This window comes from Sceloporus undulatus, chromosome 5 (assembly GCF_019175285.1).
Source record: "Sceloporus undulatus isolate JIND9_A2432 ecotype Alabama chromosome 5, SceUnd_v1.1, whole genome shotgun sequence".
NCBI lineage: Eukaryota > Metazoa > Chordata > Lepidosauria > Squamata > Phrynosomatidae > Sceloporus > Sceloporus undulatus.
In genome coordinates this window covers 45,456,923-45,481,280 of record NC_056526.1, presented here as the reverse complement: position 1 = coordinate 45,481,280, position 24,358 = coordinate 45,456,923, and the positions used below count along the sequence as shown (strand labels likewise).

General features: G+C 40.6%; 1 protein-coding gene across 2 annotated transcripts; it reads left to right on the top strand.

Annotated features, from left to right (window-relative positions):
- Positions 1-20,290, top strand: NUDT4 (nudix hydrolase 4). 2 transcript variants are annotated; one of them, XM_042470688.1, is made up of 5 exons: positions 1-493; positions 11,984-12,094; positions 15,315-15,359; positions 16,905-16,989; positions 17,765-20,290. In XM_042470688.1, exons 1-5 carry the CDS (start codon positions 395-397, stop codon positions 17,965-17,967), a joined length of 543 nt encoding a protein of 180 aa, XP_042326622.1. In that variant the 5' UTR covers positions 1-394; the 3' UTR covers positions 17,968-20,290. The 2 variants fall into 2 exon arrangements, with proteins under 2 accessions (XP_042326622.1, XP_042326621.1); XM_042470687.1 differs by having other exon boundaries at positions 16,902-16,989.
- The last annotated feature ends 4,068 nt before the right edge of the window (positions 20,291-24,358 follow it).

Here is a 24,358-nt window from a genome sequence, read left to right as displayed (position 1 = left end):
GGCCGGGACGCTGCGGGCGGAGGAATGTACGTTACGGTTAAATAGAGGGTTACGGCCTCGGAGAGGAAAAAGGACGGCGCCGGTCGACGAGGAGGACGACGGTGGCCTCTTCCTGGCCAGGGATTCAGGCCGAGGCAGGACGCGGTTGTTCCTGAGGGAGAGGAGGAGGGATAGAGGCTCCATGGCGGCGGCGGCGGCGGGGAGGGTTCGAGGGCGGCCGAGGCAGCAGCATCAGCAGCAGCATCAACCTCGAGGGCTCCTCCGTTGTTAGCGGCGGCGGCGCCGGGTGGCCCTCCTCCCCCGTCTCCCTCCTCCTCCTCCTCGCTCTCCGCCGGCGACTGACTCGTTCTGGGACCCGATTTGGAGCCCTCCTCCTCCTCCCTCGCTCGCCTCTATGATGAAGTTCAAGCCCAACCAGACTCGGACCTACGACCGGGAGGGCTTCAAGAAGAGGGCGGCGTGCCTCTGCTTCCGCAGCGAGAGGGAGGACGAGGTGAGCAGCAGCAGGAGGACCCTTCCCTGCCTTCCTTCCCTTCGGGCGTCCTCCTTTTCCCGGACTCGCGCCACCCACCTCCATTCGTTCCAGGCTCCTTGGTCCAGGAGGAATGGTCAAAGGCGTCCTCTTTTTCCCGGACGCGCTCCCCCTCCGACCTCCATTCATCCCCACCCTCCAAAAAGGCATCTTCTTCTAGCCCCCCCCCCCTCCAACCCCCCCCCCCCCCCCTTAGTCTAGGATCCTTCTTTTCCCGGACGCGTCCTCCTCCATTCATTTCTGGACTCCTTGGTCCAGGAGGAACCTGCCAGAAGCGTCCTCTTTTTTTCCCGGACGCGCCCCCCTCCATTCATTCCCAGCCTCCTTTGTCCAGGAGGAACGTCCAAAAAGCGTCCTCCATTTTGAGCTGAGAAGCATGGATTTACATTTTAGGAGTGCGTTTTTAGCTTAGCTTTAGTAATCTGGCTACACTTTTTTTCTTGGATGCTTTACAATTTATTATTATTATTATTATTATTATTATTATTTTGCGGTGCCTTGTTCTCCTTTGTACTTAGGACCTCTTTTGAGGGTGGCCGGGCACGTCCTCATTTTTCCAGGACGTCGTCCTCCCTTTCAGCCTTCTGCCTGGGAGGAATGTCCTCCAAAGTGTCCTCTGTCTTGAGCAGGGCTGGGAAGGGTGGATTTATATTAAATTTATGTTACATTATATTAGGCCATGTCCTACATGTTTCTTCAGTGTCCTCCATTTTGAGTATGACTAAGAAGCAAGGATCTATATTGTTTCTAGCTTTGTCAGCATCCTCCATGTTTTCTTCAATGTCCTCCATTTTGCGCATGACTGAGAAGCACGAATATACTTCTCAGCTTTTACTTGGTCATGTCCTCCATCTTATTTGTATGTCCTCCATTTTGAGCACAGCTAAGAGGCAGGAATTTACATTTATATTAGTGTTTCCTAGCTTGGTCGTGCCCTCCATCTTTCTCATATGTCCTCCATCTTTCTCAGGCGTCCTCCATTTTGAACACATCCGAGAAGCATGTATTTATATTTACACTGGTGTTTTCCAGCTCATACATGCCTCCCCACGTGTCTCGAATGCCCTCCATCTTTCTCGAATACCCTCCATTTTGATCATGACTAAGAAGGATGTGTTTCACATTGTAATAGGAGCGTTGCTTAGCTTTTATTTGGGGGCAGGTCCTCCCATGTTTCATGAATGTCTTCCATTTTCAGCAGGACTAAGAATTTACAGGCATTTACATTTCTTTGGATGTTTTATTTTTAGCTATTATGATGTGGTCAGGTCCTCCATGTTCTTGAACGTCCTCCTTTCTCACGAGGACATCTGGTCAGCCTGATTGGATTGAGTTTCTCCTCAGGCCCCTTTGTGTGGGGCGTTGCCAAGAAGCGAGTGATCCCTCCATCCATCCATCCCTCCATCCATCCATCTTGTTGTGGTTGCAAGGTAGGGAATGAGAGGGAAGGGGGGGCCAATGCAGAGCGGATCAAAGGATGAAATTAAAACGCTGGAATGCGTGAAGCCTCTCCGCTATAAAAGCCATCCGGTTAAGTCTTTACATGCCCCCCTTTAATAGACAGCAGCGAGGGCATTTGGGGCACGGCGCATCGTCCTGAATAGTCTTGCCAGCCGGAAAGATCTGGCTGCCTCCGAAAACGGCATGGTCTGAGTTCAACGACCTCTTCAGGCCGAGAGAGAGAAAGAGAGAGAGGGCAGATCAAGTTGCTTTTGTGACACCATTTCGCTTTGCTCTCCCCCTGGCCTCGCCCCGCTGGCAGAGCAGACAGGTAGGCGGCATTGGCTCCTGTTTGTGCAAGAGAAGGCTAAATAGTAATACCTTAAAGGCACCAGGTCCTAGAATCACAGAGCTGGAAGAGACCTCTAGGGCCACCCAGTCCAACTCCATTCTGCCATGCAGGATCTCATCTGGCCTCTGTTAAAAACCTCCAAAGAAGGAGAACCCACCTCTCTCCAAGGTAGCATGTTAAACTGCTCTTACTGTCAGGAAGTTCCTCCTAATGTTTAGGTGGGATCTCTTTTCCTCTAGTTTGAATCCATTGTTTGCTCCATCCTTCAAATATTTAAACAGGGCTATCATATCCTACAGTCATAGAGTTGGAAGAGACCTCAAGGGCCATTCAGTCCAAATCTATGCCATGCAGGAAAAAACAGAATCAAAGCACCCCGCAACAGATGGCTATCCAGCCTCTCTTTAAAAACCTCCAAAGAAGGAAACTCCACCGCTCTCCAAAGGAGTGTGTTCCACTGTCAAACAGCTCTTACTGTCAGGAAGGTCTTCCTGATGTTCAGGTGGAATCTCTTTTCCTCTAGTTTGAATCCATTGCTCCTTGTCCTATTCTGTGGAGCAGCAGAAAACAAGCTTGCTTCATCCTCAGTAGCACATCCCTTCAAATACTTATACAGGGCTATCATTTCACTTCTTAACTGTCTCTTCTCCAGGCTAAACATACCCAGCTCCCTAAGTCTCATGGTTTCCAGACCCTTGACCATTTTGGTTGCCCTTCTTTGGACACACTCCAGCTTGTCAACATCCTTTTTGAATTGTGGTGCCCAGAACTGGATACGATATCTGATCCTGTCTGATCTTGAACATTAAACAGGGCCGGGTTAATACTTGGATGGGAGACCACCAATGAATACCAGGTGCTGGAGGCTATATTTCAGTAGAGGAAACTGGCAAAACCACCTCTGAGTATCTCTTGCCTAAGAAACCCTATGAAATTCATGGGGTCTCTGTCAGATGACTTGAAGGCTCATACACACCTGTTTCTGGCTTCTGTCTTGCTGCTGCCACATCTTTATTGCTTTCATATCTATTCAGAACAGCTATATATTTATAATATTTGATTAGGGGTCTACCAATAAGTTACAGTCTTTTTCAACCAAAAGTAGTAGTAGCAACTTTGAAACATCATTGTGAAATAAAAACCACTGCATTTGATGGGATGGTTACAGGTGTGAGTCAAAAAATTGCTTTTAAGGTGAAGGACAGGTAAAAATAGATTGTTTTCACTTTCTTGCACTAGTTGCCTTGTGCTTAAAAAAGTAAAATATAGCATGCATGTGCTATGAATTCCATTAGCATGGAAACCTGCCTGTCCTGCCACCTTCTGTGTAGAGTCTTCCTACAATATTAATGTTTTTTACATATGTTCTTGCATTTCAAAGCAAGATGTAATTATCCATTGATGTCACAAATAGTGCTGTCAAGAAGTCAGCATTCCCCACACTTTGGGGAATGTGTTAATCCCCTCCTGAGACTTCTAGTGCTACTCCAGTTACCTAAGCCAATGACCTAGTCAAGAAGATGCTGCTCTCTGACAGTGTTGCTGATGTCTCTGACCTTAGGCTTTTGAAAATGCAGAAAGCATGAACAGAAGATGCAGTAATATACAAAATTGCTTGAGAGTGGTTGCCTGAGTAAATATGAGTATGTTGTAGGTGGTATGTTAATGTACAGTTGACCCTCCTCATTTGCGGTTTTGACTTTTGCAGATTTGATTCTTTGCGGTTTTGATTAGTGTGTTCTGTAGGAATCTTTTAAGTCTTCCAGCACAACTCTGCTAGACGTTGACCATAAGAGTTGTGCTGGAGAACCTAAAAGTTCTTAGAGAAGACACTTCTCTATGTATTTGTTGATCCTCCAACATGATTCTTTGATCCACTTCTGGCAGATTTTAACCAAAGGGTTGCACTGGAGGACCTGGAGATTCCTAAAGAGATGTTCTCTCAGGTGAAAAGAATAGTGTTTATTATTATTATTATTATTAGTGGTTTTTCCACATTCACAGCGGTCCTTCACCCCTAACCCCAGCGAATGTGGAGGGACCACTAGTTTTTAGCTGTTTGTAGAATGTGGGACAGTGATCTAAATATATGATGTCCAAGAAATAACAACTGCTAGTTGCCTTTTAGAAATGCTTTAAAATTGTGGGAGAACAGCTCAGGCTTCTTGTGCAGTATCTACATCTTTGCCAATGATGGTACTGCCACACAACTCAGAGAGTTCTGCCAAAATCAGACTTGGCTGTAGCAGCTTGTTGGCAAAAAGTATATATCCCATGTTTCATAATTCAATTTTATAGCATTCCAATATACAGTGTAGTTGGATCTTACTGCTAAAGCTGTTGCAAGATAGACTGCTCCGCCCATATGGTGCTGAGATACACAAAACAATTAGAACTCTTTAACTAAAGTGAATTGTGTCTAACTAACTTGCAGGTATAACATTAAAGCTTTTGCTCAGAAGAGAAGTGGTTCTCTCTCCTTTCTTGCCAATACTATGGCATGTAAATATGGTTTGATTATGTTGGCAGCGCCATACTGTATGTTAGTAAAATAGAATTTTCCCTCCTAGTTTCTCAATCTACTATTCTCTCTGTAAATTGAGAGTTTGGTTCTTGAAGTGAGCAGTTGATAAGGAATGTTCTCTTTAATCTCCAGTTGATGTCTAGAGAGTAGATGTGAAAACACAATTTAAAACCCAGATTTGTAAACTTAAAATTGTGTTTACATTAAACATACTCTTAAAATTAGGGTTTGGGCATGGGGGGGGGGGGTAGAAAGCTGCTGAGGTTACAGCTTATCAATGAGGTAAATCATACACTACTTGTATTTGTATCATTGCAGACTTCCTTCTAGGACTGGAACTGAACAGTTTTACTGATACAGCATTTTGAAAGGATAAAATTACTTCTGTAGCCTAGTTAGCATATCTTAAATCAGATTTATTTCTGTAGTTCAACTTCTCACATACTATGGGGGCTGTAGAGGGAGCTCTAGTCATACTGAAAAGAGAGCTACTTCAAATCTTAACATAGATAAAATTGTATACTGTACTTTCAAGAAGATAGAGCAGTAACTATCTTACATTGTGCAACTAAACACTTGTCCAGAATATTTAATAGTTCTGAATTAACTAACTTGGCAGATCCAGTACTTTCCGAGAAACATATGGACAAAGTTTGTCCGTTGTGAACTGAGTTGTGCTTATTTAAAAGACTTAAAAGATCTAGTGATGATGGAAGAATTTGTCACATTTTCAGGAAGAGGAACAATATGGGTCCCATGATATTATCCTGGAACAACCAAAGCATTTTTCTCTTTAAAAGGATCATTCTTCTCCCTTTCTCAAAAGTATATTGTATGTCACAAAGTTGTTGTTCAAAATTCATGCAGACTGCAACTTCATGTTCTTGCAAAATAGATTTTAACAGACATAATGAAATCAAAGAAATTGCAGATGCTTAGAAATATGAAACAAAATGTTCTGCCAAAAAAAAAACATTCTTGCAGTTCCCGTACCAGGTACCTGTTAATATCTTGGTTTTCTGTGTAAGGATTAATACTATATAATCTATCTATCTATCTATCTATCTATCTATCTATCTATCTATCTATCTATCTATCTATCTAATCGTATTGCCAGAAAACTATGGCCTGTTACAGACTGCCAAAATAAAGCTGCTTCGGGTCTCTTTGGAGGTATGTTGTTTAAATGATGCATGCACCCTAAGAATCAGGAAGCTGCACCAAAACTGCACTCCAGTGCTTAGGAATGGAGTGTGGCTTTGGCGTGAACTCCGGACTCTTAGGACCCATGCATCATTTAAATAGCATACCTCCAAAGAGACCCGAAGCAGCTTTATTTGGGCAGTCTGTAACAGGCCCATATTGCCAAAAAACTGTCAGTTGGTAGAGGCTATGTGTAATTAGCTTCTGCAGGGCTAACCAGAATCAAACTTATCTCCAGTAATGAGGAAGGGAAATGGCATCTGCATGTCTGTGAAGTTTCAGATAGCTTTAAAAAATCAGCTACTAGTAAGTAAGTGTATTCTGGTTGGTGAGTTCACCTGACTGAGGCAAATTTTTGTTAAATAAGGTTTCCCGAACTTCTAACCTTGTGGAACCAATGGGGTCCACATACTATAGCAATTCTGGCACCACAGTTTGATGGCAGGAAGAGTGATACTTGTAGTTCCAAGTACCTTTTTTAAAAGGACATAGATCTTGTGCAAAACAAAAAATGGAATTAGTTTTTAAGTGAAAGCAACACTTTTTACCACTCTGCTGCAATAATTTGTGGCAGCAACATTAGCAGTGAAAGCAGGGGACCCACATATAACTGCAAAAGTGGGGCAGGGATATCATAAGTTGTAATTGGTAAAGTGCTCTGTTTTCAAGCAAAAGAGACAAAAGTAGCATATAGTCAGCCCAAATGGGCAAAAGCCTATTCAAGCAGATGGTTATTCAAATTAGAATTCAGTTCTTCGTTTTTCTCCTACCTTAGACAGAACCTTGGATGATTTTGTCTATCTGATCTGAGAATATAATGCTATAGCGAATACAAAAAGAGAATGGGGCTATGTTCTGAAACATTTGGGACTTGGTTATTTTTCTGTTTTGTAACTTTATTGTATGATTGCTATCTGCTTTATGCACAAAGGTGTCACATAGATAGCATGAAAGTAAACAGTGTGAATGGGCTTTCTGACTGTCCTTGCCTTGGCTAGCATATGGAACACTTTGGCACCTAATACATGGAAGTAGAAATCGTTCTGGTAGGTTTTAGCTTACAAATGCGAGTTAAAGGCTGAAGCAAGTTTGGAACAGGCTCGCATTAAGGTTTATGTGGATGTCTATAAAGGAGTGGCTGATAAAACATATATTGAAATGAGTGATAAGAATATTTGGGAATGATCTTTCAAATTCAACCTTAACTCGGTGTGGCTGATTTCACACTGCAGAAATAATCCAGTTTGGTCCCACTTTGGACCCTAACAGACAGATTGTTAAAGATGCCTTCTAGGCATCTTGGGAATGTAGCATTTATACACTGCATGCTCTGACAATGCCCGGAAGCCACCCAGACATGGGCAGCTTCAAGACAATCGTGTGGCATGTAAACGTGGATCGATGCTGGAGCGTCTTGAAGCCGCCCTGGGGCTGCAGTTGGGCCAGGAAAGCTGGCTGTTTCCCAAATATGAGCAGATCTTTTCTGCTCCTATTTAGGCCGGGGGTCAGGGCAGATTGGTGTGCTTGCCGTGGCCCTAATCTGTCTTGGACAGGGGCAGCTTCAAGCTGCCCCTTCTTGCCTGTTCTGGCCCTTTAACTGCCACACTCAATGCTATGGAATTATGAGAATTGTAATTTGTTGTGGCACCAGAGCTCTCTGATAGAGAAGGCTAAATGTCTCATAAAACTACGTTCCCAGAATTCCATAGCACTGAGCCATGGCAATTAACATGGTATCAAACTGGATTACTTCTGCAGCACCAGTGCAGCCTGTGTATATGGCTGGGCCAGACACATTGCTGGAGGGTAATCATCCGTTAGGGAAGCAATACTATTGAGAGATAATAAAATTTTCACTCAGTAATTTTACAGGGCAGTACGTATCTTTTATAAAAACTTAAAAATATCTAAGCAACTAATATGGCATTCTGTGGTTCAGTTAAAAAAAATGAAGTTCTTGATAAATACAACAGTTGCCTTCTAAAATTTGGTTTACCTATCTGTGTCTAGAAAATTGATTTTAGATTATATAAAACTAAAATTTGAGTTTATATAAGGTCTTGGAGATATTTTCTCCTCTAATGCTATCGCCAGTCATTCAAAACAGTGTCATGTTTTGATATGTCATGGCTCTGAGTCTTATGTAATGGTGCAAAGCCATGCATTTAAGCTTCAGGCAAGCAAAACAATGACCCCTTCCTCCCTGTACTAGTAAACGGGATCACTGATCAGAAGTTAGACAATGCAAATGCTGATTGAAACAGTTTCACTAAGCTAGTGTTTTTATACGGAAGAATAATCTAGTTCATAATTGTTGGTGGTCACTCACTTGCTACAAAAGCGTTGAAAAAGAAATAGAAATAAAAACTAATTGAATTAATTTCCCTCACTGAAAAAGAAATAAAAACTAATTGAATTAATGGTAGCTGCAAAAACTATTTGGCATCCTTGACGTCTAGAAATTTAGTTAAATCCTTGCCTAAGAAAATGCTGTGAAATTCATGGAGTCACCATAAGTCAACAAGTGATGTCAAGGCACATACACAGACACACACTGATGTAAGGGAAATGGTTTATACTTAGTTTGTCCTATAGGAAACCAAACATATTTTTAAAAGGCAAGCTACATCCCTATTGCATCTCTGTACTTGGTTTGCTTGCATTTGTAGGTTCCTTTTTCTTTGTAGCTGCCCCATTGGAAAGTGCAACAGATGCTCATATGCTTCAACGATATGTATTGCCTGTCTTGCTTTCAAACCACAGTAAACTGATCAGACATGAAGAAATCATGCAAGCAAAATAAGGAATTTTGAACTACAAGGTCAAAAAATCTTGTGCAGTGTGTGTTAATTTTGGTCTCTTCTGGATTTCTTTTATTAAAGTCTTAATAGAAAAGAGAGTTCTGCAAAAGCCTCTGTATTTTCCTCAGTAAAGCAAGAATATGTTTGAATGAAAGATAATTTCAGGTACAGCTTTACATTACTGAAAATATGCTGGGTCTTCCTCACTTTGTTGGAGCAAAATCATACACTCTGTGTATTCTGAATAATTCTGCTTAAGTGGTGATTGCAGTTATGGTACCATGCACATAAGAATACCCAATTGATAAGCTTGAAGTACAGTATAGTACTTAAAGTACAGTAAATACTTTTGAAACATTTATATCTACAAGCAGGGTGCTATTGTTCTGCATCTGAAATGTACGTGTGCTTCAGTAAGTGAATGCAAAACTTGCTTCAGCTCACACATTATGTCAAGAAAAATATTGCTTTCAGAATGAAGAGAAATTTGACATATTTGTAATTTTCTTATTTTTTTTTACTCACAACTGGATTGACATTCTGAATTGGATTCTTTTTCTGCTGTTAAATATAAATTGTGATTTAAAAATGGAGTTCATTCGTGTTCGCAAATTGGATCTCCCTTATTCTCTATGGTGATATAGTGACATTGCATGCATCTTTGAATATGTGCATGGCCTCTGTTGTGAACTATATACTGTATATGATTCCATACCTATATTTCCCATCAACATTTATTGTTCTGGTACTCAGAGCATAAGCAAGATAATGCATGCTGTCCCTGCAATTAGGAGAGCCTTTTATTTTAAAAAATCTATAGAATAAGCATCAATTGGAATCTATAATGATGGTCTCATATGCTTTGAATAAAGTTTTTTTGTTTGAGGGATCAGCTTAATTTTGTAGTGTTAAAACTGACAGTTTTGCAGTAGACTGACTGTATCCTACCATGTAAGACAGCATACTTGAAATGTGGTGATTAAGGTCCTGTTCACACCAGCCATTAATAATAATATAATAAATTTTTATTTCTATTTCCCGCCTCTCCCTATGGATCGAGGCAGGATCACATCAATATCGAAAATACCAATTGCAAAGTGCACAACAGATTAAAAACAACATTATATAACAATACTATACTATACAATACTAACCAGCCAGCAGTGTTGCGATAAGGGAATTAAAGCATCTGAATCGTCGTCTGTTTTCCATATTATCAAAGCAGAGTGGGAGTATTCAACTATAGCAGGTCAGGTGGATATGCCCACCAGAAGAGATCCGTCTTTAATGCCTTCTTAAAGGCTTCTAGTGTGGTAATAAGACGGATCTCTTCTGGTAAGTTGTTCCATAATTTTGGGGCCACGGCAGTAAATGCTTTATGGGAAATAGTGACCAGTCTAGTTTTTGTGTATTCCAGCAGTTTCTTCCCTGAGGTTCTAAGAGTGTGGGGCAGATTGTGTAGGGAGAGGTGTTCCCTTAAGTAACTCGGGCCCGAGCCATGTAGGGCTTTAAAGGTAACGACCAACACTTTGTATTGCGTCCGGAAGCTAATCTGCAGCCAGTGTAAAGATTTTAATATTGGTGTAATATGGTCTGATCATGATGTTCCCGTGACCAATCTGGCTGCAGCATTATGGATTAACTGAAGCTTCCGAACTTGTTACAAAGGTAGCCCCATGTAGAGCGCATTGCAGATATCTAAGCGAGAGGTTACCAGTGCGTGCACCACTGCTTCAAGGTCTCTCTGAGCCAGGTAGGGGCGCAGCTGGCATATCAACTGAAGTTGGTACCAAGCACTCCTGGCCACCGCCTCCACATGAGATGTCAACTGTAGTGACAAGTCCAGGAGCACTCCCAAACTGCAAACCTCATCCTTTAGGGGAAGTGTGACCCTGTCCAGCACTGGTTGACAAACCTCCCCACCCGGTCTAGGGGTTCCTATTGCAAGTACCTCCATTTTCTCTGGATTCAGCTTGAGCTTGTTTTCCCTCATCCAGCCCATTACCAACTCAAGACAGGGATTTAGAGGAGAGATGCCATCCTTGGTCACTGCAGCAGTCGGGGACACGGAGAGATGGAATTGGGTGTCATCACCATACTGATCACACCGTGCCCCATGTCTCCAGATGATCTCTCCCAACGGCTTCATGTAAATATTAAACAGCATGGGAGACAGGATGGCACCTTGAGGGACACCCAATGTCAGCTCCCGTTTACGAGAGCAACTGTCTCCCAGCATCATCACCTGGAATCTACTCAAGAGATAGGATCTGAACCACTGCAACACAGTGCTCTGATACCCAAATCTCTCAGGCGTTCCAAAAGGATACCACGGTCTATGGTATAGAAAGCCGCTGAGATGTCCAAAAACACCAACAGGGTCACACTTCTCCCGTCGATGCCCAGTTGGAGATCATCGACCAAGGTGACCATGGCAGTCTCAACTCCGTAACCTGCCCTGAAGCCAGTTTGAAATGAGCCTAGATAATCGGCCAGCCTGGGGGCAGAGTCGAGGCATAGTGTCCTCATGATGCACGTCCGATTCTGTCCCCTGGTCACCCTGATGCTGTGCACTGCTCCAGACGGTGCACAGCATCATAGCGCTCCTCAGGCCATACAAGGCAGTGCTGAAGGAGCGCCGTATAGCCATGGCAAAGCAGCTATGCCACCCTTTTGGGGGGTGAAAAAGCCACTTTTTGCGACTCCTTTTTGCACCTTTGAAAGGCCAGTTCAAGGCTGTGGCGTGAGGTTGCTGCAGCCCCAATCTGGTTAGGAAAGGGGTGGCTAAGTGACTCTATGTTTAGCCCTTAAGTGTGACTTGAACACTTTTATAAATGTATATGTAAATTTAAGTAAGATTACAGCAAGAGGAATAGTGTAGAATCTTTAGATTTATAGCTTTTCATATCCAGATCTTTTACCTTAAACTTAGTGACCTAAATCCAGTTCTTCACCCCAATGAGAGTAGACCTGTTATATTAATAACATTTAAGTATTGGATGTAGGCCAGCGTGCCTTGCTTAGATAGAATTCACAGTGTGCTGATTTTGCAAAAGGTTGTTTTTACAAAGTCCCCCATCAGGTTTTAAATTTCCAAAGTCATAAGAAAGTGCCATATTTTTTATTTGTAGGTGCTGTTAGTAAGCAGCAGCCGGTATCCAGATCAGTGGATTGTTCCAGGTGGAGGAATGGAACCAGAAGAGGAACCAGGTGGTGCTGCTGTCAGAGAAGTCTATGAAGAGGTAATAATTCAGAACTTTCCATTTGAAATAAAATATAGATGATTTCTCTCTGGATTTTATCTAATACTGTATCAAAGCAAACTTGGAGAATGTGACACATAAAAAGTTACTGGCTGTTAAAGACAGAAGGTACATCAGCTTTCTGTACATCAGCTTTTTGTGCAGATGGCCTAGGTGGATTCATTTTTGACTATCACTCAAACTATGGTTCCAGCCAGCAACAGTGCTTAGTCATCTATATGCTACACTTGAAAAAATCAGTGCTTCTTTGGGAATAATTGCTATTCTTTACAAGCAGGCATGCGTTGAGCATACTTTATGTAGCAGCAGCAATCTTCTGATGCTGTTTTCGTGTTCAAGTGCAGACATTTTGTTGCTTGTGGGAACTGTGGTGTCACTGAGGGGGTGCAGACCACACTAGCTGACAACCAGAAGAGGGGTGATACCTGGTTGGTTCCTCCTCCCCCTTTAGGGTAGGGGAGTAGACACACACCCTTCCTGGCTTCTCTGGCCCCAGGCTTCCTCACAGGGAGAAAGCTCAGGGCTGAAAGAGTGTGCCTTTTGGGCCACTGCTGCTCCCCGCCCTTCAGCCACCAGGTGATGAGGCATGAAGACACTGCTGTGTAAGAAGAGGTTGGATGGCACTCCCTGACAAACCATGTATACACAAGCCACCCAAACAGAATAAAATGCCCCTACTATACTTGAGGGCAGTAATCTAGCCTAGCTGGTAGAGGGCATGTGGTGCACACAAATCTGCCCTCTCAACAGCTTGCTATGACCTTTGTAGCAGAGCAGTTTCACTAGAAATCCTGCACTTTCAATTTGACAGTTTGGAACTAGGCACATTTCACCATTACTCATTTGGATTTTTTTAAAGTAGAGATTCCAATAACTAATGCAGCCTGGAAAGCAGGAGACGAGTATAGTCTTTCTATTAGGCAACAAGCCAGGATAAAAATTCTTATCATATGTGATGAATAACAATTTTTATAAAAGCAAATCCCATTTCCTAAGAAGGAGTTAGACCTGCAGGAATCATGTGGGTTTGTGTGTAATCATAGTTTATATAAATCTTACCTAGAGCGAGCCTGGGTGAAGTAACCTGCTTTGAGGCAGCACCACTAAGACCCAAGGTTCTCTGTGATTTCTCCCACACCTCTCATACAGTATGCAGGAGCAGTGCTATGGCAACTCGGGGCAACCTTTTGCCATTAATAAGTAAGATCATAGACAGATAATGCCACTAATAACTAAAAAGTTAATAAATAATTTAAATAAATAAATTACCCCAAAGCTAGCTTTAGGCCACCCCAAATCATATATGTACACTTCACAAAGAATGGCCTCTAAGAGAACTCTGTTGGGGCACAACACACTCTTAAGCATGATTTCATACCAGTAATAACCAATGTAAATATAAACGAATGTGATAGTGGAGGTGTATCCGGCCTGTTTTTTTATTTGGATACAGGATAATGTCAAGCCTGCAGGCCTTCATCAGCTGGTTATGATAATGACCTTGTGCTTTGCTAGGAACAGCAAAGATACTTCAAACACATGCAGAAACAAATCCCTAACAGTTTATGATGGTGTCTGAAATGTTTGCTGCTGTTCAGTGTGATAAAATGTGGTTTGTGCAAAATCAGTGAGGCACAATACCATTTGTTTTTTAAGGAAGTTATGATTTTTGAAGAATATTCCACCAGCCATCTAACACTATATGAAGAATCCATCAAGGGCACATGTATGCGAAAGGATATTTCAAAGAGGCCCAGATAACAGTAATGGCATTGCATACTCCCCATTGAAGTTATACCACAAAGAGGACAAATATGTAGGGGGTGTGTCTAGACTTATAAAATTTTAATTGGCCTCACTAAAATCAGTGCGATAAGTATCAAATAGCTGGTTTATAAATAGATACAGGACCAGGATTACATTTGTCCAATAAATGTCACATATAGTAAGATGCTGCAAGACTGTGCTCTTGATTTTTGGTGTTACTGCAAGATAAAAAGAGCAAAAGCACAAAGGAGGTTTTTTGGCACCTTTAAGTGTTAAACAAATTTTGAGCATAAGTGCATCCCACTTATTCAGATACGTGGATAGTTCTGAAAGAGGTAAACACACTGTATGCACACACATGGTGGAAGAGGAGTAATATGGCATGTAATGTTGTTAACTGCTGTCAAGTTGACTTTGATGGCAACCCTATGAATGAGACCCCAAGCTATCCTGTCATCAGGTCTTGCAGGCTCAGGGTTATGGCTTCCTGAGTCTATCCACCTGTAATGGGATCCTCCTCTTTTTGTATTGCCTTGTACCTTACCAAGCATCATTGTCTTTTCTAGTGATTCATGTCATTCCATGATATGGCCAAAGTGCAACAGTTTCAGTTCATTCATCTTGGCTTCTAGGCAGAGTTCAGACTTCATTTGCTCTAAGACTCATTTGTCTTTTTAGCAATCCTCATGTCTGTAGAACTCTTCTGCAGCACCACATTTCAAAGGAGTTGATTTTCTTCCTATCAGTTTTCTTCATTGTGGAGCTTTTCCAACCATACATACAGTGGGCCCTGTATGTATTACAGAGGGGATGCTATTCAACCAGCAGGGAAACACATTACATAACCAAGCACAAATAAAAAGCCAATGGAAACAATACACCAAAGAACTACAGTGGACCCTTGTTATCCGCTGAGGTTTGGTTCCAGGATCCCCCATGTTAATTTTGTTGAGACCTTTCAGTCACCTTTCAAACCATTTTCTGGGCCACAAGAATGTATATAAACCACAACAACAAAAATCAATTGTCAGACAGTTGAGCAAGAAACTGTTGCTAATTTGCAGCCCATCACCCAGTCTAATTCACCTACTCCTGCATTAAAATCAGCCAAATGCTCAGGACTAGAAGCATCTCTCAATTTTACAAGGGTCGTATGTAATCCTTATGTATACACACGAACATATCTTTGCCTTGTTAGTTGCTTGTCAAATATAAGCTATTTTAAAAGTATAAGGCTACTAAAATTTTGTCAAGTGTTATACAAACAGGTTTTTGGGTGATGCTTGAATTGAAAAAGATGTACACAATCTAAATGTTTTAGCATGCATTGAAATTGTAGAGGGTCAAGATAAGGCACAAAAGAATATGAAACTAGTATCATATGTGTTGAGTGCATTTAATTTTGTTTCTGATTATCTGTATTTCTTTGCAGGCTGGAGTGAAGGGGAAACTAGGCAGGTTGCTGGGCATATTTGAGGTGAGCTGTTCGTGAAAAAAAAACTTAGATGTACACTCTGGAAAATGCTATCTTACACATCTGTTAACACAGGATGGGAGGAGAGTACCTAGAAACATATCCTTGCACTAAGGACTTATGCTTTTCTGTGGTTCTTTTAAAGAACAAGACTACATTTGGATATTGTACAATGCTGCAATATCTATGCAGAAGAAGTTCATAGGTGTGGAGAAACCGATTCAGTATACACTTGTCCCTCCATATTCACTAGGGTTAGGGGCACAAGACCCCTGTGAATATGGAAAATCTGCAAATAACAAAAACACCATGTTTTTACCTGCGAGGACACCTCTCTAAGAATCTCTAGGTCTTTCAGTGCAACTCTGTAGTCAACGTCCAATAGACACTGACCATAGAACTGCACTGGAGGAGCTACAAATGCCTAGTAAGGTATTCTCTCTAGGAATCTCTAGGTCTTTCAGTGCAACTTTTAGTTAGAGTTGCACCGGAGGACCTAGATATTCCTAGAGAGAACATATTAATCAAATCCGAAAATTTCAAAGCCGCAAATATGGAAGGATGATTATAGTGTGAATACTACTCCAGTATTTGATATTTGTTAAAGCATGTAGATTACATGATTAAGAGGTGGATGAAGTGGAGACCTGTTTTTAACATGACAGTTCTCCTGTCAAGTAGAAGACAAAACCAGGGACAAAGGCTGGTCAGAAGAGGACAAGGCTCCTGGGCAGCCAGCTAGCCAGTTACTGCAGGCTGACTGTTGTGCTTCCCAAACCTTGCCATGGAAGGAAAAGGGGGGGGGGGACGAAGAACACACCACTGTGTCACCTCCTCCTACATAAGTATTGCTTATACACTGCTGAATAAAAAGAAGGCAGGGAGATGTGAAGCCTGGCTATTGCTTTAAATGGTGGTTAGAACAAAGATATTGGGAGGAGGCTAGGAAGATGGCATATGCAGTGGTATTAGTGATGTTCCCATTACCCCTTGCCATAGCTGCTTGGTTCCAGCAAGCAATCAAAACAAAATCTAAGCTCCATATTACCCCACCTTCTCTCAGTAGTGTGTGAGCAGAACTGGGGGACTCACTGATGCTGCTATTATTCAGTCTACCTACAAAGGCAGGGAGCATGCAGACAGAACTGGGGCATGGGATTGTTTGTGGATGGGAGGGGGGCAAGCACTGAAGAGTTGATAACAATGGCTGCCTGCTCTTTAAAGAGAGAGGAGGAACAGGACTTCTTGGGATAGTATCAGAGGGCATGGGTGCATTTCTCCTTCTTGATCTGGGGTCACCAGCTCCTAAGCTGCCACTGGACAAAATTACTATCTGCCTCAAATCTCAGCAAGTACGTTGGAGGTATGTTATATGCTTAGTTCCATCTAATTGATTACTTTGCCTTAATATTGAATTTTGAAATATTTTTGTTAACCACTTTGAGCAGTGTTTTATAATGGAATGGTTAAAATGGAAGTGATTTTAATATTTTAAACTGCAAATGTGAATTAAAAGGTTTGTGTTTTCCTTTTTTCACACTGAAGCAGAATCAAGACCGAAAGCATAGGACCTACGTTTATGTTCTTACAGTGACTGAAATCCTGGAAGACTGGGAGGATTCAGTTAATATAGGCAAGTGTTTTTTCTCCCTGCATATGGTAGCCTTGTAATGTAATAACAGAACAGTGCTATTTTTAGGACAACTCTGATACAGCTGGTGTCTAACTTGCAGTATCATGCTAAATGGTAGCTGTACTTTTAAAAGTTCAAATTAAAATTTTAACTCAATTTCAGCACCTTTGATAGTAAATAAATCCATTTTACTGCTCATTTCTGAACACTTGAAATTCCAAATTTATTAAAAGAATGTGGGTTGTAATGAGAGTTCAGTAGTAATCAAAATGCTCCCTGTTTTAATTAACCATCATAGCATATAAGCTGAGGAGAGAAAAAGACGTTAGATAAGTAAGAAACAGATGAATATACTAACTTGTGTTTTCATTGCACATAATACATTAGAAACATTAATTTTTCACACTGAAACACCCAGCCAGCTGTGGTAATTAGAAACCTTTACTTGTAGCTCCAAATGCTCCAGATCCTTATTCAGTATCCAAGGTCACAAGACTAACTTGTAAAATTCATGAACAGAATTGACTGCCTTAGCTTCCTAATACTCTTGCTTTTTACTGTTCTCTGTGTTATTACTAAGAGAAGAAGTATGCTTTTAATGAACAGTGCATTTCTAGGATATTTCTTGGAGTATTGACACTACTTCTGGCTACTGTGGCATCTTTTAGGCTTTAAAAATTAGAGTAAGTTAAGGAGTTGCAGTAACAAATCCTGAAGTTAAGATATTTGAAGGGCCAAGCCAATTTTTGAAACTTTTATTTTTCCCTTTTTATAGGAAGAAAAAGAGAATGGTTTAAAGTTGAGGATGCAATCAAGGTCCTTCAGTGTCACAAGCCTGTACATGCAGAGTACCTGGAAAAATTGAAATTGGGGTGTTCACCAACCAATGGAAATTCTGTAGTCTCTTCTCATCCTGATAACACCTCTCTCTATGTTACTTCAGCACAGACTTCTGGGCTGCCCTCTACTGTAAGATAAACTTGGAAATAACTTTTTGTTCACCGTCACAAGGGCAGGTCTTTTACTGGTCATGTTTATAGTCATTGAAATCTTGAATGAGTGTTCTTTATGTTCATACATACACTTTTTTTCTTTTTTAGCAATGTGTAATGTTTCAGTAAACCAAAGCCATATATGGATTTTTTAAAGATGCCTTAAATGGCCCTCTTTATGGGTTTTTTAAAGCATAGATAATTTAAGTGCTGAATTAAAAATAGTAAATTTATAATTTGGCATTTTGTTTGGCCTAACTTTTTTCTTTAAATTCCTAAAATTAAGTTAATTTGGGGGAAATTTGGTGTAGTATAGACACTTTTACTGGGTAGGCTACCAATGTCTGTGGACTCCAGTCCCTTTTTTAATGTCTGCAACTAAAACATGGATGTATGGATTCTCTAAACTGTCCAGAAACCTCTGAAAAGCATTATTTTTTCCCTAAAGTCAGAACTGTGATTGAGGTAAAAAAAAAACTACCTCTGTTGTGAAAGTTGTCTTTTCTCATTCTTTCTATGTAACATAACCAACCCCACTGTAAATAATCAAAATAGTGTATAGTGTAAAGTGGAAACTAAATGTAATGTAAATATTATTGCTTACACAACTTGGTTACCACCTAAGACTTTAGTGTTCTAATAGCTACGTAACAGGCAGAAACCTGAATAGCTGAATATTTTCCAGTCACAATATCTTCATCTATAGAGTTTCTGCTTATGGTAAGTTGTTATAAGGCACAAGAGCACTAGTTGAAAAAGGTGGCCATCATACACACTAATTTCAACACATTGTGTAAAAAATGCTGCTGAAAATCAACCCATTTGCTGTTACAATTTGCAGAAAATACTGGTGCCATAAACTTTCTCTCTAATGGGGGAATAATACTGTGCCATATAAATGCATTTGAATAAGGAACATCAGTCAAAAGTTTGAATCATTCCTTCAAGGGTACATTAAATACAACTATTAGGGGAGACTTGAACATCTGCCACAGATTAGAACCAACAGGTGGTATTGGCTTAGACAGCTGAGTGGACAGTAGGTCATCAGTTTTGTATTTGAAAACCTTTAATTTCCCTATTATGGTTTAGGTGAAGTCAGAAGAATGTTAATAGTACAGCGTGATGGCAGATCCATTAATGTGAAATGTTACACTAATCATATGGAAAAATGGGTGGCTCCTACTATATATGCATTTTTGTCTTGAGTTCTCAGTTGGCTCTTCAACCCACACTCCTATGCATTATCCAGTTATAATTTGCTGATGACATGGTGGTAAGATAAGAAACATCTGTTGGTTTTGATAGTGACAAACATATGAACAAATGGGTTTGTTTCCTACCGCTACTTTCATCTCAAGTTTGCTTTTTGGAACATAAAACCCAGCCATGCTTATAGAAACTGTATATTGATAATGCATGATTAGTTTGGTTTCTATCATTATGTATTATGTTAAAAAAAATGTACAGTTGTCAATGCTAACCCAAATCAAAGGTGATAGCTTATAAATACTCTAGGCTGCCATGCCACATAGTTTTAATTATATTGGTGTACAGATCTCTTCAGCCTATGCAACTTAAGATGAAGACCCTTACTGAGACTGACTTCTAAAATTAACATTTGGAATGACAAATGGCTATCATTGTTGCATTTCATTAATATACATGTGAGCTCAGCAAAATGTTTGGAGGAACAGGCAGGCAACATGACAGCAATGATCTCTTTTGCCAAGATTAAAGCACAGAGTTGTATAGCCCCAGAAAGGAGGCTGGCATCCCCCCGCCATTAAACATGGAAAGGTTCAAGACATGGGGTGAAATATTCTTAGAGTAAATATTTAGGACTAAGTTCCGTATGGGTGACCTTTAAACCTGTAGTTGGCTTCACAAGGTGCATGGATAAAAGTTGACTTGGACCAGATGGGCTTACTTATGGCAAGGTCAAAAGGATCATTATCGAACATCTATAGACAGGTCTTGATTTAATGTAGCGAGAGCTTGTTACAGTGAATAGTTTATTGGGAACATGCCATCCAAACACTGCAAGAGTATTTACGCAGCTTATAGAGGCTGTTAAAAGTGAAAATGTCACCCTGAATGCTTATTGCAAACTAGCCGGGACTATTGTCAAAATGTTGGGAATAATTGCTCAGCATACTTCTGAAAAGTAACAAATAACTGAAGAAAAACTACAATTTAAGTTGTAAACATTTTGAAATGTGCATGGCTTTCTTTTAAGACTGATGTAAGAATTTTGACTTTTTATATCTGGAACAAACCTCCAAAATAAAAAAATAAATAAAACATAACCTAAAAAGACTAAGGCTCCTTTATGATGTAACTTTTCATACAAATACCTCTGGGTGCAGCAGATAAGTTTGAGCATGTGTGGATAACCCTTAGAGGTGCACTGCAAGTGCTATAAGAATCTCTGGTAGAAAAAAAAGTTGAATTATACTACAGCATGACAATTACTCTTCCCCCCCCCCCTTTTTTTTTTTTTTTCTTTGCTGTGGGGTGGTGGTTTTCTACTTTTGTAATTCAAGGGAGAAATCACAGTGCAATGGAGAGCATATGCCATGTATGCAAGAAATCCCAGAGATCTTTCCCATCACCTGCTACATGATCTTCCTGGAGTCTTGGACTGCTACCACCAATCTGAGCATTCTGGTTCTTCCAAAAAAAGTGTCCATACTGCAAACTCCTCTTTGTTCAGAAGTAAACCTCCCTATGTTCAAGGCGGTAAGTGTGCATAGGATTTATGCCTTATGGTGTAGCTTTCTACTGTGGTCCTTTTAAAATAAAACAAATCACTTTTATCCATTAATATGTACATTGCTGAAGGCAATTAAGTAGTATTTGATATTTCCCTTTACGCTAATATTACAAATGTGACTCAAACAATCTACACAGCAGGCCAAAGTATCAAATTAGCACTAGATAGCACTGGATGCCCATTTTTCCATAAGAAAGCAACCATCTAGTAGTAGCCATCTGTGCAGAAATACAACTAGCTGTCTCATCAGTTTGCATTAATCTAGAGTATATTGTTTTTAAATGTTTTATATCTCAAGATTTAACTTAACTGCTTAAGTCTCCTTGGGTCTGTTGTAAATATGGCACAGTTCAGATTTAAACCTTTATCTCTATTTTGTAGTTGGTAGGGATGAATATAAGGCTAAACCTGCCTGTAACCCAGCAGAAGTTGGGTCTTGAACTAACATGACTGAGGCCTGTTACAGACAGCCAAAATAAAGCTGCTTCGAGTCACAGTGGAGGTATGGTGTTTCAATGATGCATGCGTCCTAAGAGTTCAGAAGTTGCACCAAAGCCACGCTCCAGCCCTAAGGACTGGAGCGTGGCTTTGGTGTGGCTTCTGGACTCTTAGGACGCATGTATCATTGAAACACCATACCTCCACTGTGACTCGAAGCAGCTTTATTTTGGCTGTCTGTAACAGGCCTGAGTTGTAAATACATTCCTGCTTTTAAGACTAATTAAAGCAGGGTTTGGAATTGTAGCCCCTACAGATGCTGCACTGTAAGTCTTATCAGACTAGTGTGAGAATTACCAAGAGTGAGAAATGTTAGGAGTTATAGTCCCAATAACATGGGGAAGAGTTCCACTCTTGGATAAAAGGTTTGATTGGAATTTGGGAGATCCATGTTTAAGCTCCAATTCAGCCATGATCTTGCGACATCTGCTCTCAGATGCTTATTGTGAGGCTAAAGTTTAAAAAAAAAAAAGTACATTGTCTTGAAATCACTGAAAGAAAAGTGTGTATATAATAACTACATCTAAAAATCCAGGTTCCAAACACTCTAATTATATTAAGGGTCCAAGTGAAACAATTTTTCCACCCATTGCTTCAGGAACGCACACTGAAGAACATTATCTCCATTCAACATGCTTTCATAAGAAACCAAATAATTCCAAAAGAAAATCAGCATGTGCTTTATAAACTATAGCAAGGCTTTTGACTGCATAGATCATGAAAGACTATGGAACGGCATTAAAGACATGGGAGTGCCAACACATCTGATAGTCCTAATGAGGAATCTTTACTCAGGACAGAAGGCCACTGTCAGGACAAAACACAGAGAAACAGAATGGTTCCCAACTGGCAAAGGGGTCAGACAAGGCTGTATCTTCTCACCCTATCTGTTCAACTTGTATGCAGAATCATGTACATATATGATTGTATGTACAGCACTGTAAATTTACAGCGCTATATAAATAAAGGTTAATAATAATAATAATAATAATAATAATAATATGCAGAACATATTATACGAAAAGGATGATTGGACACAAGAAGGATGAGTGAAAATAGGAGGAAGGAATATCAATAATCTAAGATATGCAAATGACACCATACTACTAGCCGAAAACATCACAGACTTGGAACAACTACTAATGAAGATCAAGAAGGAAAGTGAAAAAGCAGCCTTATTGTTGAACAAAAAGAACACAAAAATATGACCACAGAAAATATACACAGATTCAACCTAGACAATGAGGAAACAGAAATAGTAAAAGAATTTTCATACCTGGGATCAAATATTGATCACAACGAGGACTAAAGTCAAGAAATCCTAAGACTAAGAATGGGGAGGGCAGCTATGAGAAAACTAGAAAATATCCTATATAAAGGCATACAACTGAGCACAAAAGTTAAAACCATACAAGCCATTGTATTTCCTATTACCATGCATGAATGTGAGAGCTGGACAGTTAAGAAAGAGGATAGGAAGAGAGTGCTTAGGTTACCATGAACAGCCAAGAAGTCAAAACATGGGTCCTAGAGCAAATCTAACCAGAAATCCCTCTGGAAGCCAAGATGACTAGACTGAGGCTGTCGTACTTTGGCCGCATCATGAGGAGGCATGACTCACTGGAAAATACAATAATGCTAGGAAAGGTGGAGTGAAGCAGAAAGAGAGGAAGGCCACATGCGAGATGAGTGGACTCTACTAAGGAGGTCATGGGTATGAATTTGCAGGACCTGAGCAGAGCAGTGGAGCATAGGGAGTTTTGGAGATGTCTCACCTACAGGGTTGTCACAAGTCAAGATTGACTCAAGGGTGGATAACAACACCACCACAAAAAAACTAATCTCTCATTTATGTGGTACTCCAGATAAACATGACTTAATTCCCACCAGGGGAGTCTAATGCATGTGACATGCAGCTATAAGTGACAGCTGCAGGATCGTCACCTCTCCAGCTGAAACTATGCAGCTTGGTTAACAGCTTAGTATATGAGAAAATAGACTTTACTCAGGAGAAAATCCCATAGAATTCAGTATGTATAGAACTGCAGCCTAAATTTCTCTTGTGTACAAATGAATTCTCACACTTACTCAGCCATTACAGAATTGGGTGTATCTTGTCAAAAAAGGCCATTTGCAATGTCAGTGCTACCACTGGGCAAGGTGTTACATAACAAAGCTATGTGTACCATGTATTGTGCCCTGTCACTTAACCCAGTCATCTGCCCTCAGATTATGTCCTATAGTTAAATGCTGGAAGTTCAATGGCTTCTTGTTTATGGGGAGGGGAGAGTTCATCTTGTCCTTTGCTTCAGGCAATCGATTGTTGGCTACTCATCATGCAGTGTAGAAACTGTACTGCTGTAGTTTCAGCGGATTTATATTAACAAATATCGTTCCATTTTAGGGGGATCATTTACTAAGTGTTTTTGACAACAGACATGCTGCTCATTGGGTGAGTTAGTGACAACGTTACAATTTTAACCAAATCCATTCAGCTGTTTTTTCATGCTCTTTTAAAATATTATGCCTTATTCTTCCTTCTGCTATACATTGTTTTGTAGGGAGTTATTGAAGGCTGACTGAATCAAGGGGACATATTTTTGCCCCTTATTTACTTTTCTTTTCTATGCATGTGATGTCTCTAAAAATTTGGACCCAGAGAGCAAAGCGCAAAATGCATATTGATATCTCTACCTGTCCGAAAGAGAAGTATTTATCTCTCCCTCAAAAATAACCAGATTTTCTCACATTTTAAACAAGGAATGTCTGGTTTCCACTGCTCAACTTCTCATTTTTACTACCCATCCTGTCTGTCAAGGACACTGCTCCTTTGTCTTCCTGAGCCCTCTTTCAGTTTTACAACCAAGGGTTCAGAGTTCTAGATAGCCTTTGCTAAGTGTGGAGAAGTTTCCTTCTGAAATTTCTAGCGGTTTCCTCCCCATCTAAAGAATTTGAGGCAAAGTATAACAATGAAGCTTTGGGTACAGCTAAAAATTGGAGTTGAACCTCCGAGGGTGCAGTTGGCTTTGTGCTTGCCCTGCTTAGCTCCTTCAAGGTAAAACCTCTGTGGATGTGGAAAGATATCTTTCTGAATCCTCTCTGC

Coding starts and splice junctions, on each gene's coding strand:
- NUDT4 (XM_042470687.1), top strand. CDS start 395: ATGATGAAGTTCAAGCCCAACCAGACTCGGACCTACGACCGGGAGGGC. Junction 494..11,983: donor GCAGCGAGAGGGAGGACGAG/GTGAGCAGCAGC, acceptor TTTTATTTGTAG/GTGCTGTTAGTAAGCAGCAG. Junction 16,990..17,764: donor GGAGGATTCAGTTAATATAG/GCAAGTGTTTTT, acceptor CCCTTTTTATAG/GAAGAAAAAGAGAATGGTTT.